This window comes from Hylobates moloch, unplaced genomic scaffold, assembly GCF_009828535.3.
Source record: "Hylobates moloch isolate HMO894 unplaced genomic scaffold, HMol_V3 SCAFFOLD_1, whole genome shotgun sequence".
In the NCBI taxonomy this organism is placed as follows: Eukaryota; Metazoa; Chordata; class Mammalia; order Primates; family Hylobatidae; genus Hylobates; species Hylobates moloch.
The window spans coordinates 45,450,217-45,464,033 of NW_026652276.1; the positions used below are offsets into that span (position 1 = coordinate 45,450,217).

At 37.2% G+C, this 13,817-nt stretch overlaps 1 protein-coding gene across 3 annotated transcripts in view; it reads left to right on the forward strand.

Moving 5' to 3' along the window:
* The window catches only part of PGAP1 (post-GPI attachment to proteins inositol deacylase 1), a 79,560-nt gene that overhangs the window by 55,014 nt on the left and 10,729 nt on the right, over positions 1 to 13,817 (forward strand). For all 3 annotated transcript variants that reach the window (XR_009213833.1, XM_032755082.2, XM_032755084.2), the window contains 3 exons: positions 3,136 to 3,229; positions 11,843 to 11,933; positions 12,668 to 12,865. Coding sequence is in view for 2 of the 3 variants with exons in the window: in XM_032755082.2 (XP_032610973.2) it covers positions 3,136 to 3,229; positions 11,843 to 11,933; positions 12,668 to 12,865 (383 nt within the window). In the remaining variant the exon portion in view is untranslated. The remainder of the gene's footprint in view (positions 1 to 3,135; positions 3,230 to 11,842; positions 11,934 to 12,667; positions 12,866 to 13,817) is intronic.

Genomic DNA, 13,817 nt, shown 5'->3' on the forward strand with positions numbered 1-13,817 from the left:
TTACCATGTACCAGTTACTATTCCAAATGCTTTATGCAAGTGTGAACGTATTTAAGCCTTACATCCCTGTGAGGTAAGTGCTGTTTATCTCATTTTACAGATGAGGATATATATATAGAGAAGGCAAAGTAATGGAGGAGTAAAATAACTTGCCCAAGGACACAGAGCTAGTGAGAGGCAAAGCTGGAATCTAAATCCAGGAGTCTGACTCCTGAGCCTGCTATGTTGCTTAACTCTCGATAAGTAGAGTATATTTCCCAGCTTGTCATGTATGATTTGGTATTAGGTAGCAAAATGGTCTTTTCCCTTTTACTCAGCTTTCCCAACCTTCCATGCAGAGCTGTAAACTGTAAGTCACAAGTATGGGCTATATGTTATCTGAATTTTTCTCTTCTCTTTTTACCTGGGAATTCATGGAGGAACTTTAAGGAGACCCTGAATTTTCTGAAATTTTCTGCAGCTTGTAGTAAGCTTGTACTTCCACAGTTTCCCTCAGGTTGCCAGAGAAGTCTATACATGTTCTAAAAAAATTCTGTGGAATGGAGAACATGCTTTAAAGTAAATTTACTTTTAATAATACGACATTAAAAGAACTTAAGGCTTTTTTAAAAATTATACTTTAAGTTCTGGGGTACATGTGCAGAACGTGCAGGTTTGTTACATAGGTATACACATGCTGTGTTGGTTTGCTGCACCCATCAACCTGTCATCTACATTAGGTATTTCTCCTAAATCTATCCCTCCCCTAGCCGCCCACCCCTGGACAGGCCCTGGTGTGTGATGTTCCCCTCCCTGTGTCCATATGTTCTCATTGTTCAACTCCCACTTATTAGTGAGAACATACAGTGTTTGGTTTTCTGTTCTTGTGTTAGTCTGCTGAGAATGATGGTTTCCAGCTTCATCCATGTCCCTGCAAAGGACATGAACTCATCCTTTTTTATGGCTGCATAGTATTCCATGGTGTATATGTGCCACATTTTCTTTATCCAGTCTATCATTGATGGTCGATTCCAAGTCTTTGCTATTGTGAACAGTGCCGCAGCAAACATATGTGTGCATGTGTCTTTATAGTAGAATGATTTATAATCCTTTGGGTATATACTCAGTAATGGGATTGCTGGGTGAAATGGTATTTCTAGTTCTAGATCCTTGAGGAATTGCCACACTGTCTTCCACAATGGTTGAACTAATTTACACTCCCACCAGCAGTGTAAAAGCATTCCTATTTCTCCACATCCTCTCCAGCATATTGTTTCCTGACTTTTTAATGATCGCCATTCTAACTGGTATGAGATGGTATCTCATTGTTGTTTTGATTTGCATTTCTCTAATGACCAGATGATGATGAAAGAAACATATGATGATTTTTTTCACATGTTTGTTGGCCACATAAATGTCTTCTTTTGAGAAGTGTCTGTTCATATCCTTTGCCCACTTTTTGATGCGGTTGTTTGTTTTTTTCTTGTGAATTTGTTTAAGTTCTTTGTAGATTTTGGATATTAGCCCTTTGTCAGATGAGTAGATTGCAAAAATTTTCTCCCATTCTGTAGGTTGCCTATTCACTCTGATGATAGTTTCTTTTGCTGTGCAGAAGCTCTTTAGTTTAATTAGATCCCATTTGCCAATTTTGGCTTTTGTTGCCATTGCTTTTGGTGTTTTAGTCATGAAGTCTTTGCCCATGCCTATATCCTGAATGGTATTGCCTAGGTTTTCTTCTAGGATTTTTATAGTTTTAGGTCTTACTTTAAGTCTTTAATCCATCTGGAGTTAATTTTTATATAAGGTTTAAAGAAGGGGTCCAGTTTCAGTTTTCTGCATATGGCTAGCCAGTTTTCTCAACACCATTTAGTTTGTCTTTGTCAGGTTTGTGAAAGATCAGATGGTTGTAGATGTGTGGTGTTATTTCTGAGGCCTCTGTTCTGTTCCTTTGGTCTGTATATCTGTTTTGATACCAGTACCATACTGTTTTGGTTACTGTAGCTTTGTAGTATAGTTTGAAGTCAGGTAGAGTGATGCCTCCAGCATTGTTATTTTTGCTTAGGATTGTCTTGGCTATGCTGGCTCTTTTTTGGTTCCATATGAAACAAAGTAGTTTATTCTAATTCTGTGAAGAAAGACAATGGTAGCTTGATGCGGATAACATTGAATCTATAAATTACTTTGGGCAGTATGGCCATTTTCATGATATTGATTCTTCCTATCCATGAGCATGGAATGTTTTTCCATTTATTTTTGTCCTCTCTTATTTCCTTGAGCAGTGGTTTGTAGTTCTCCTTTAAGAAGTCCTTCATGTCCCTTATAAGTTGTATTCCTAGGCATTTTATTCTCTTTGTAGCAATTGTGAATGGGAGTTACTCGTGATCTGGCTCCCTGTTTGTCTGTTACTGGTGTATAGGAATGCTTGTTTTTGTTATTATATGTATTTTACAGAGAGCTGATAGAATGACTTGAGGCACTATAACATAATGATTATGAACTTAGGCACTGATTTTAAAACTTATAGTTCCATAAGATTTTCAAACACAGTGAAGGACATAAAAAGTTAATAAAGCAATTAACATTTTCTCATAACTTGTTATGTGTGAGTTAATATTCTGAATGCCTTACACAAATATGCATGTCTAATCCTAATAAGTACCTATAAGGTACATACTAGTATTGTCCCCATTTACTGATAAAGACATAGAGAAGGGAAGCTAAGTAACTTACCTATTATGTTTTAAATTATGCAAGTTAGTTGGGCTCTCATGCCTGAATTTCTTTGTCTATAGAATAGGGATAAGAACTACCTCAAAAGATACTGGGAGAAGGACATGAGATAATGCATATAAGGTGTTTACTGTCGTGCCTGGAACGTATTAAATAATCAGTGTGTCCTGAAAAACAGTTTTGTAGTATATGCTACTCAATTATATGTTCTATTATGCCTTTGATGAAAAATTCAGATACATTTTGAGTTTGCTATGTATTTTCAACATGTATTTTACTTAGAGTTTTTGATACTTATTACTGGAAATATCTTTGTGGCCATGTCACGTATAAATTGAAGAGCAACTTTTAAATTTTATGTGAAAGTACACTTATTTCATTAACATGAATATTCAGGAGTTGCCCACTGACTTACCTGTTTTTTAGGTAGTTAGATTTCATGGTGGAGCTCTTCCTGCTTATGTTGTATCTAATATCCTTCTTGCTTATAGAGGACAATTATATTCTCTTTTCTCAACAGGTAAGAATGCTTCTAATTTTTAAGTTACTTTTGTTATGAATATTAAAGTAGAACAACTATTAGTTCCACATATGTGTTTATATATAATTCTATTATATTGAATCAAGAGACATAATTAAGAGAGTTCTTAGAACTCCCTTTTTATTATTTATTTATTATTTTATAATTATGCCACATAATAGTAGCTACTATTCTGTTCTTGAAAACTCCAAAATAGCATGTGATTTTTTAATGAGCCTTCTCTGCATCTTTATTACTTTTCCACTATCAACCACCAATCCCAAATAGTTTGAGGAAGCTAGTCCAGAGACCTTCAATTTGTGGTCTTAAGACCTGCAAATTATTAACATTCTCTTAGCTTGTCACTTTTGTATCAGTGTCATTTTTAATGGAAAGAATAACTTTGAGTCTAATCAGATTAAGTCATTTTTAAAAATACATATAGGAATCAAGCAGTGTAATTATCTTCATTTAATAATTTGCTAGTATTTATGACTTAAAAAGGGGCAAAACATTTAACCATAATACACATCAAAAAATTAACAATAATGCCCTAATATTATCAAATGCCTTTTTTTTTTTTTTTTTTTTGAGATGTAGTTTTGCTCTTGTTGCCCAGGCTGGAGTGCAATGGTGCGATCTTGGTTCACTGTAACCTCCACCTCCCAGGTTCAAGTGATTCTACTGCCTCAGCCTCCCAAGTAGCTGGGATTACAGGCACCCGCAACCATGTCTGGCTAATTTTTGTATTTTTAGTAGAGATGGGGTTTCACCATGTTGGCCAGGCTGGTCTTGAACTCCTGACCTGGTGATCTGCCCGCCTCAGCCTCCCAAAGTGCTGGGATTACAGGCGTGAGCCACCGGACCCGGCCTCAAATTACTTTTTAAGAAGTATTTTATTTTTAATTTATTTGGTTGATACATAATTGTACCTATTTATTGGGTACATGTGATATTTTGACACATTCGTATAATGTGTTAAGATCAAATCAGGATAACTAGGATATCCATCAACTGAAGCACTTACCATTTCTTTGTGTTGGGAACATTCCAAATCTTCTAGCTACTTTAAAATATACAATAAATTATTAACTATAGTCATCCTGGCTCTTTTTTTTTTTTTTTTGGTGACAGAGTCTTGCTCTGTCGCCAGGCTGGAGTGCAATGGCTCGATCTAGGCTCACTGCAACTTCCACCTCCCAGGTTCAAGTGATTCTCCTGCCTCAGCCGGTGCCCACCATCACACCCAGCTAATTTTTTTTATATTTTAGTAGAGACAGGGGTTTCATCATGTTGTCCAGGCTGGTCTCGAACTCCTGAGCTCAGGCAATCCACCTGCCTCGGCCTCACAAAGTGCTAGGATTACAGGCGTGAGCCACCGTGCCCTGCTGATATGAAGATCACTTTTGAGGAGTGGAGTTTGAGACCAGCCTGGGCAAGGAGGCCCCGTTTCTACAAAAAAAAAAAAAATAAGTTTTAAAAAAATACATTAGCTGGGTATGGTGGCACATGTCTGCAGTCTTAGCTATTCAGCAGGTTGAGGTGGGAGGATCACTTGAGCCCAGGTGTTCAAGGTTGCAGTGAACTACAGTTGCAGCACTGCACTCCAGCCTGGGCAACAGAACGAGACCCTGTCTTTTTTTTTTTTTTTTTTTTTTTATTATACTTTAGGTTTTAGGGTACATGTGCACAATGTGAAGGTTTGTTACATATGTATCCATGTGCCATGTTGTTTTGCTGCACCCATTAACTCGTCATTTAGCATTAGGTATATCTCCTAATGCTGTCCCTCCCCCCTCCCCCCAACCCACAACAGTCCCCGGAGTGTGATGTTCCCCTTCCTGTGTCCGTGAGTTCTCATTGTTCAGTTCCCACCTATGAGTGAGAACATGCGGTGTTTGGTTTTTTGTCCTTGCGATAGTTTACTGAGAATGATGTTTTCCAGTTTCATCCATGTCCCTACAAAGGACATGAGCTCATCATTTTTTATGGCTGCATAGTATTCCATGGTGTATATGTGCCACATTTGCTTAATCCAGTCTATCGTTGTTGGACATTTTGGGTTGGTTCCAAGTCTTTGCTATTGTGAATAGTGCCGCAACAAACATACGTGTGCATGTGTCTTTATAGCAGCATGATTTATAGTCCTTTGAGTATATACCCAGTAATGGGATGGCTGGGTCAAATGGTATTTCTAGTTCTAGATCCCTGAGGAATCGCCACACTGACTTCCACAATGGTTGAACTAGTTTACAGTCCCACCAACAGTGTAAAAGTGTTCCTATTTCTCCACATCCTCTCCAGCACCTGTTGTTTCCTGACTTTTTAATGATAGCCATTCTAACGGGTGTGAGATGGTATCTCACTGTGGTTTTGATTTGCATTTCTCTGATGGCCAGTGATATGAGCATTTTTTCATGTGTTTTTTGGCTGTAAATGTCTTCTTTTGAGAAGTGTCTGTTCATGTCCTTTGCCCACTTTTTGATGGGGTTGTTTGTTTTTTTCTTGTAAATTTGTTTGAGTTCATCATAGATTCTGGATATTAGCCCTTTGTCAGATGAGTAGGTTGCCAAAATTTTCTCCCATTCTGTAGGTTGCCTGTTCACTCTGATGATAGTTTCTTTTGCTGTGCAGAAGCTCTTTAGTTTAATTAGATCCCATTTGTCAATTTTGGCTTTTGTTGCCATTGCTTTTGGTGTTTTAGACATGAAGTCTTTGCCCACGCCTATGTCCTGAATGGTATTGCCTAGGTTTTCTTCTAGGGTTTTTATGGTTTTAGGTCTAACATGTAAGTCTTTAATCCATCTTGAATTAATTTTTGTATAAGGTGTAAGGAAGGGATCCAGTTTCAGCTTTCTACATATGGCTAGCCAGTTTTCCCAGCACCATTTATTAAATAGGGAATCCTTTCCCCATTGCTTGTTTTTGTCAGGTTTGTCAAAGATCAGGTAGTTGTAGATATGCGGCATTATTTCTGAGGGCTCTGTTCTGTTCCATTGATCTATGTCTCTGTTGTGGTACCAGTACCATGCTGTTTTGGTTACTGTAGCCTTGTAGTATAGTTTGAAGTCAGGTAGCGTGATGCCTCCAGCTTTGTCCTTTTGGCTTAGGATTGACTTGGCGATGTGGGCTCTTTTTTGGTTCCATATGAACTTTGAAGTAGTTTTTTCCAATTCTGTGAAGAAAGTCATTGGTAGCTTGATGGGGATGGCGTTGAATCTATAAATTACCTTGAGCAGTATGGCCATTTTCACGATATTGATTCTTCCAACCCCTGGGTATGGAATGTTCTTCCATTTGTTTGTATCCTCTTTTATTTCATTGAGCAGTGGTTTGTAGTTCTCCTTGAAGAGGTCCTTCACATCCCTTGTAAGTTGGATTCCTAGGTATTTTATTCTCTTTGAAGCAATTGTGAATGGGAGTTCACTCATGATTTGGCTCTCTGTTTGTCTGTGATTGGTGTACAAGAGGCCTTCTCAAAGGGAGAGAGGAAGAACAGATCTCAGGAGGAAATGTGGCAGAAACAGAAACTCTGGACAGTGTAGAGGATGGCTGTTAGTGAAGCAAAACCTTTTCCAATTTTCTGAGGAAGTGAATATTTCAAGAAAGCCTTGCTGCTTTTACATAGCGGACCAAATTTTTAGTTTTGCATTAGTGTATCTTTAATATCGAAGCTTAATCTTTAGAAAGACACAAATCTCTTTTATAGCCAATTTGATCACATGCAGAATTTTCTTTCATAAAGTCACTCTTCATCAACTTTTTTCATGACTTACTCAGACCTTTGATAACATGTTTAGCCTTTCTGTCTTGTCCAAATATTTCCTATTTCTTAACCAGTCATTTTACTTTAGGACAAAAATGGATCACATAAGTTGTTCTTATAAAAACTATTCTGTTTTGTTTTTAACCTTCCTTACCAAAAACACATTCTCAACCCATAACTTTATTCACATCTCTCTCTTACTTACTGGTTCCTTTCTATCTTGTTTCTATTTTTTTCTAAATCTATATTTTGAAACAACCTTTAAGTAACATCCAAATTAGACAAAATTATTTTTTCTCAATAAAGAACACATTTGTATGCCTTTCTTATAATTTTTCTCATCAATAGTACATTTTTTATATATTTTATATATATTAGAATTGTTATTATAAATTAATTTTTATTTTTAACTAGAAATTTAACTCTTAGTAACCTTAAATTTAACAAGTAATTTGAACTGTCACTTATTAGTATTTAATAGATGAGAACCAGCTTATTTAGTAAAGATTTACTTCAGTCACTGAACTAAAAGACACTTGGGTTAATTAGTATATAATTTATATGAGTACTCATTTATTGAAGCCAATCTGAATAGAATTTCTTAGGAGATTTTGGCCAACTATGCCAATACATGTACATATGTATAAATGTACCTGAACATATATAGACACACTCAAAAGCCTTATAGATTTCATTTTGGAATTTTAATTATAAAGTAGTAATACAAACTCACTGGTTTATGAAAGATAATTAGATTTTAATTATAAAGTAGTAACACAAACTCACTGGTTTATGAAAGATAATTAGGTCCAAATTACATTTCTGACAAAATTGGACCCCTATATGTAATTAAGGCTGTGGAACAAAATTTGGGGTAAAGTAGCCTGTAGGATGCAGATCAAGTAAAATATTACATTAGGCACACAGAAAACCAAAAATAAATTCCCTAGAAAAGACATGTCTAACCGACAGAATGTAAATTCCATAGAAACTTGGGTCCTCAAACCACAAAGACATTTGTCTTTACACCAGGGAAGACTTGCCAGAAAAGACAAAAGGTCTTCTGTCATCCCAGGAGAGATGCAAGGTCCTTTATTTACCAGATCCAGAATAAAGTCAAGAGGTTCTACCTTGATTTTAGAGGGAGAGAGAGTCTTGGCCTGACAAAAGGTGTGCCGTGGAAGCAGAGAGCTCCAGGGGCTCAAGTGAGTACTGCACACCAGTTCTAAGCATCACAAACTGTGTCCGAAAGTAATCCAATTCCAAGTCCTACCTCTGGACACTCTTCATGTCAACCTAAATAACAAACAGAGAGGGGCTCTCTAAAAGCAAATAATGTTTATTTGGGAATAGGGTATTGGAACAGGAATCCACAGGTCATAGTAAATTGTTTGCATATTCAGGAAGGTAAAGGAAGAAAATGGGTGTTAAAGAAAAAATTAGGAGGATTTACATAATTGTTTTGAAATAATTATCCTTGGCTATAAGGATCCATAACAAGGGTGGTGGCAGCCCAAGGTTGGACAAGTAGTTGCTGGGCAGATGTCCTCAGAGAAGTATTTTTGTGTGTGTGTAAGGTTGCAGTGGCCTTTGTGCAGAGTTGTGGTTTTTGCAGAGTCTTCTGTGACAGTTTTGCTATTAGGTATACAAGCATGAGAACCCTCCCTTCACAGCCTTCCCTGGCTCTATTTGTCAGGGTTTTTTTTGTTTTTTTTGTTTTAAAACAAAAAAACAAAAAAACCGTGACTCCATTTTAATTCTGACAACTTTCATTGTCAGAACTGAATTGTTTCTTTATCTGTAGGGTCTATTCTCCATCTCGTTTTCTCCCCTTATAATTTATCAAATAAAACTTTTTTATACTTTTGCATTTTCTATGTTTGGAGTTTACTGATTCCATCCCCTTGGTGGAGTTGAACATGTTTTTCTATTTCTATAAATTGATAATTAGAGCTATAGGTGTGATCAGATTCAGGTTATTTCCCACCGATCCCCATCCCTGTTCTTTTTTTGCTGTTGCTGCTGCAAGAATCGTTCATAATATGTATACTTCTAATAAGAAACACTCACTCCCTAATTTCCTTCCTTGCCATCCTAGTTTGTTTCCTTTTCTTTCTTCCCTTCCTTCCCCTCCCATCTCTTTTTTTCATCTTCCTCTTTCCCTCCCTTCCACCCTTCCTTCCATTTTTCCTTCCTTCCTTCTGTCCGTCCATCTGTTGTTCCTTCCTCCTTCCCGCCTTCCTTCCAAGAGCCAATGCTTCATTGCTGCCTTTTCATCCTACATGTGGCTAAACAAGACAGATGATTTCTTAAATTTATCATCCCTCTGTCCCAAATTTGCAAGAGTTTGGGATCTTCTTAAGTTTTAAGACATCCCCAAGAAAATTCCTCACTTGTTTTCTCCATTTTATACCCTGGCACTTGAAGTTTTCTTCCTATAGTCTGAACACTTCTTAAAATGTAGAGCCTGATCTTGTTCTCCATTCTATTCCTAGTGCCTAAGATAGTGCCAAGCACACAGTAGGCATTTATTGTAATATTTGAGCTGTATCAACTGTGTCAGTTAGATCCTGGCATACTGAATGGAATACTTGAGATTTTAATGGACTATTTCAAAGGTATATGCAAGGTTAAGAGAAACCAACAAGAAATGATAAGATGCTAAACTATTAACAGAGCCATCTGGTACTCCAAGTTACCAGGACAAGAGAAGGAACAAACCTAGAGGGCTGTAGGAGTGGATAACATTCCTGGAGCTGTAGCCTTAGGTGCAGGAACACTACAGCCACTGGCAACCTGTGGCTCAGCAGGAAAAAGATGAGGAAATACATAACACTAACCTTATTTTCTCCTACCCTCCTATCTGCTGATACCTCTTAATTCCTGAACTTACCTAGAAGCCAGTCCATAAAAGTCAGCCTCCCAGAATTCAGGAAAAAGTGAGGGGTGGAGAATGGATCTGGAGAAGCAGATGTAGAAACTGTAGTACAATGGACAAAACCTTCCCTGGAGTATAGCAGTTATTAACAGTTTCCCAGGAGGCTAAAACTTTGTTTCGTTGGGCTTGGGCAGTGATTAAGGGAGGCAGGAGCAGGGAAAAAAGAGTTTGGCCTGAATATATTAAAGCAGCAGTCCATAAATCCCCTCCGCTCAAATCTTTCTACAGCTACTTAGCGCCCTTCAGTTACTTTTATACAACTTCAAGTCTGCCTTTAGTGTTAATTTTAACCTGATTTAACCTATATTCCAGGAAGAGGTAAGCAATATTCAGTTCATCTGTGCCAGACCCAGCCTTTTAATTAAGAGATTATTCCGGCTGCGTGTGGTGGCTCATGCCTGTAATCCCAGCACTTTGGGAGGCCGAGGCGGGCGGATCACGAGGTCGGGAGATCGAGACCATCCTAGCTAACACGGTGAAACCCCGTCTCTACTGAAAAAAAAAAAAAAAAAAAAAAATTAGCCAGGCCTGGTGGCACGTGCCTGTAGTCCCAGCTACTCGGGAGGCTGAGGCAGGAGAATGGCGTGAACCCGGGAGGCAGAGGTTGCCGTGAGCCAAGATCGCGCCACTGCACTCCAGCCTGGTGACAGAATGAGACTCTTTCTCAAAAAAAAAAGAGAGATTATTCTGACACTATGACATCAACCAGACTTGAGTATAAATGTCTATCTTGTTTCGAAAGTCTGAAAAAAGTCTCGTTTTTCTTGGTTTCAACTGACTTGATAATTGATTCTCAAACATATAGAATGTACATCTAGGGGATATTTGATGCTGGTTAATCTAGAGGCTTTAAGTATTGGCTTAGGTATCCAGCCAATTAAATATGTAGTTCTGAACCAAGGATGCTTATCAAAAATCACCTGTGGATTATACCCACTAGAACGATTATAATTTTAAAGAGACAAATAATAAGTTTTAATGAGGATGTGGAAAACCTGGAACCCTCATACACTGCTGGTTGGAGTGTAAAATAGTGTCACTACTGTGAAAAACAGTCTGACAGTTCCTCAAATGGCTAAATATAAAGTTATTGCATAACTCAGCATCTGCATTCCTAGGAATATAACCAAGAAAAATGAAAGCATATATCCATACAAAAACTTATATGCAAATGTTCACAGGAGTATTATTCATAACAGCAAAAAGCAGAAATAACCCAAATGTCTGTCAATTGATGAATGGAAAAATAAAATGTAGTATAATCATACAATGGAATAAGAGGAATTTGATTAAAAAGAAATTAAATGAAATACTGGTATATGTTACAACATGGATGAATCTTGAAAAATGCTAAGTGAAAGGAGCCTATCACAAAAGACCACATATTACAATTCCATGTACATGAAGTGTTCAGAATAGGTCTATCTTTAGAGAAGGGAAGTAGATTACTGGTTGCCAAAGGATGGGAATTTGGGAGGTAATAGTTGAAATAAAACTTTCTTTTGTGGGTAATGAAAGTGTTCTAAGACTGTGGTGATGGATGTACAATTCTGAATATACTAAAAACCACTGAATTGTATATACTTTAAATAGAAGAATTATATCAGAATTTTGTCCCATAAAGCTAATTTTTTAAATCAGTTGTGGAGCTTTGTGAAAATACAGCTGGTGAAACCCCAGCTTTGACTTCCTGAATTTGTTTTTACAAGTGATTGAATGTGTACTGTAATATAAGAACCATTGAATTACAGCTATTTTTAATCTTTCAAGAAGAGTCTCTGTGATAGTAATGAAGATCCTTGCTTTCTCTGACATAAAATATGTTGCTGTTATACAGAACGTGGGATATAGTGTATCTCATACTTACTTACTGTGAATTGCATGTAAGTAACTTTTTTTAAATCACCAGGTTGTTGCTTAGAATATGCTACCATGTTGGATAAAGAAGCCAAACCATACAAAGTTGATCCTTTTGTAATTATCATTAAGTTTCTGTTGGGGTAAGTTTTATTATCTGTGACAATGATTTTAATTGTGTTTTACATTTTATTTGGTTCCATAATGCAATATAAATTTTCATACAGATTTGGCAGTTGACTTGTTTCGTTAAATGGGATTTTTTTTTTCTCTTAGGCAAAGGTCTAATAAGTATGTCAATGCCTACTTCAATAGTATCATTTCAAAAGTAATTATTCACTTTATGTATATCAGTCTTAACTTAGACTGCCTTTAATGTTTGTAAATAGGTGTATATAGTCCGTGATCTGTGAGTATCCTAGATTCAAATGCAAATCATTACAGGGTATTGATGAAACAGTGCCTCTCTGATCACTTTTAAAAGTATATTTTAGACCTCTCTACCCTAGTTAACATTCCATTCTTAATTTAGTCACATTTTCAGATTTTTGGTTAAGCATCAATATGTAGATCTTTTTTTGCATCATTACAACTAACTTGGCTTTCTAAAAAAAAGAAAAGAACATATTACTTTCTACTAGGATCAACAGAGAGTAGTAAAGCTATACTGAAATGCAGATCTTCGAAGATCAGTAGGCTCACTTGGAAAATAAATGACTTGTTCAAACAAAGAATTAAAAATTTGTTTTTCAGTATAATTATAAATTAAGTATCATGGAACTTTAGAGACTCTCTTGAATAGTCAGACACCTCAAATATTAAGTCCTTAAATTTCAGTTGTTGGGTTTTTTGCTTTTATATTTTCTTTTCTCCGCAGGTATAAATGGTTTAAAGAATTGTGGGATGTATTATTGTTACCAGAATTAGATGCCGTCATTTTAACTAGTCAGAGTATGTGTTTCCCCCTGATATCCTTGATTCTCTTTCTGTTTGGAACGTGTACTGCCTACTGGAGTGGCCTACTGTCTTCTGCATCTGTGAGACTTCTTTCTTCATTGTGGCTAGCTTTGAAAAGGTAAAGAATGAATGATTAACAGCTTTCTTATTGCTTTAAGAAGAAATATATGTTCTGATAAGGAACCTGAAATTAATTATTTTTACTAAACTATTTTCTAAGGAAAAATATATAACTAGTGAAAGTATGGGTTAATGTTCAAAGTTATGTCTGTGAAAGCTAATCGTTTATTTTATTTTATTTTATTTTATTTTTTTGAGACGGAGTCTCGCTCTGTCGCCCAGACTGGAGTGCAGTGGCGCGATCTCGGCTCACTGCAAGCTCCGCCTCCCGGGTTCACGCCATTCTGCTGCCTCAGCCTCTCCGAGTAGCTGGGACTACAGGCGCCCGCCACCACGCCCGGCTAATTTTTTTGTATTTTTAGTAGAGACGGGGTTTCACGGTGGTCTCGATCTCCTGACCTCGTGATCCGCCCGCCTCGGCCTCCCAAAGTGCTGGGATTACAAGCGTGAGCCACCGCGCCCGGCCAGCTAATGATTTATTACAAGTTAAATGTTACATTTGATTTTGACCTTAGCGCTCAAGAGTTAATAAGAAAAGTTTGACAAATTACACAGATAGTTTTAAATTTCATGGTTGTGAATCCTTCCCAGGAGGGATTGTTTCTCCTATAATACTGCTTTTATATGCTGACTTCTGTATTGAAACCAGGGGGCAAGAGACTGTAATCCAGATATTAGGATCAGATTAGATGAGATGTATAAAAGCTCCAAAAACATTGCCTAGAGTTTTATTATGGGCCCAATGACACAGTTTGAATCTGAAGTTACTGGTAGGCTTTCCTGGTAAATCATCAATCTAGTGCCCATTGCCACTCCTCCTTACCAGACATGTCATGTGATTTCCTGTCACAGAGGGGATTATGGTGGGTGTGATTCTTCTTCCTCCACCCTTCTGAGATGCTTCAGATAGAGGTTCTGATAGTAACACCATCAAGGGTCTGAGTGGTCTC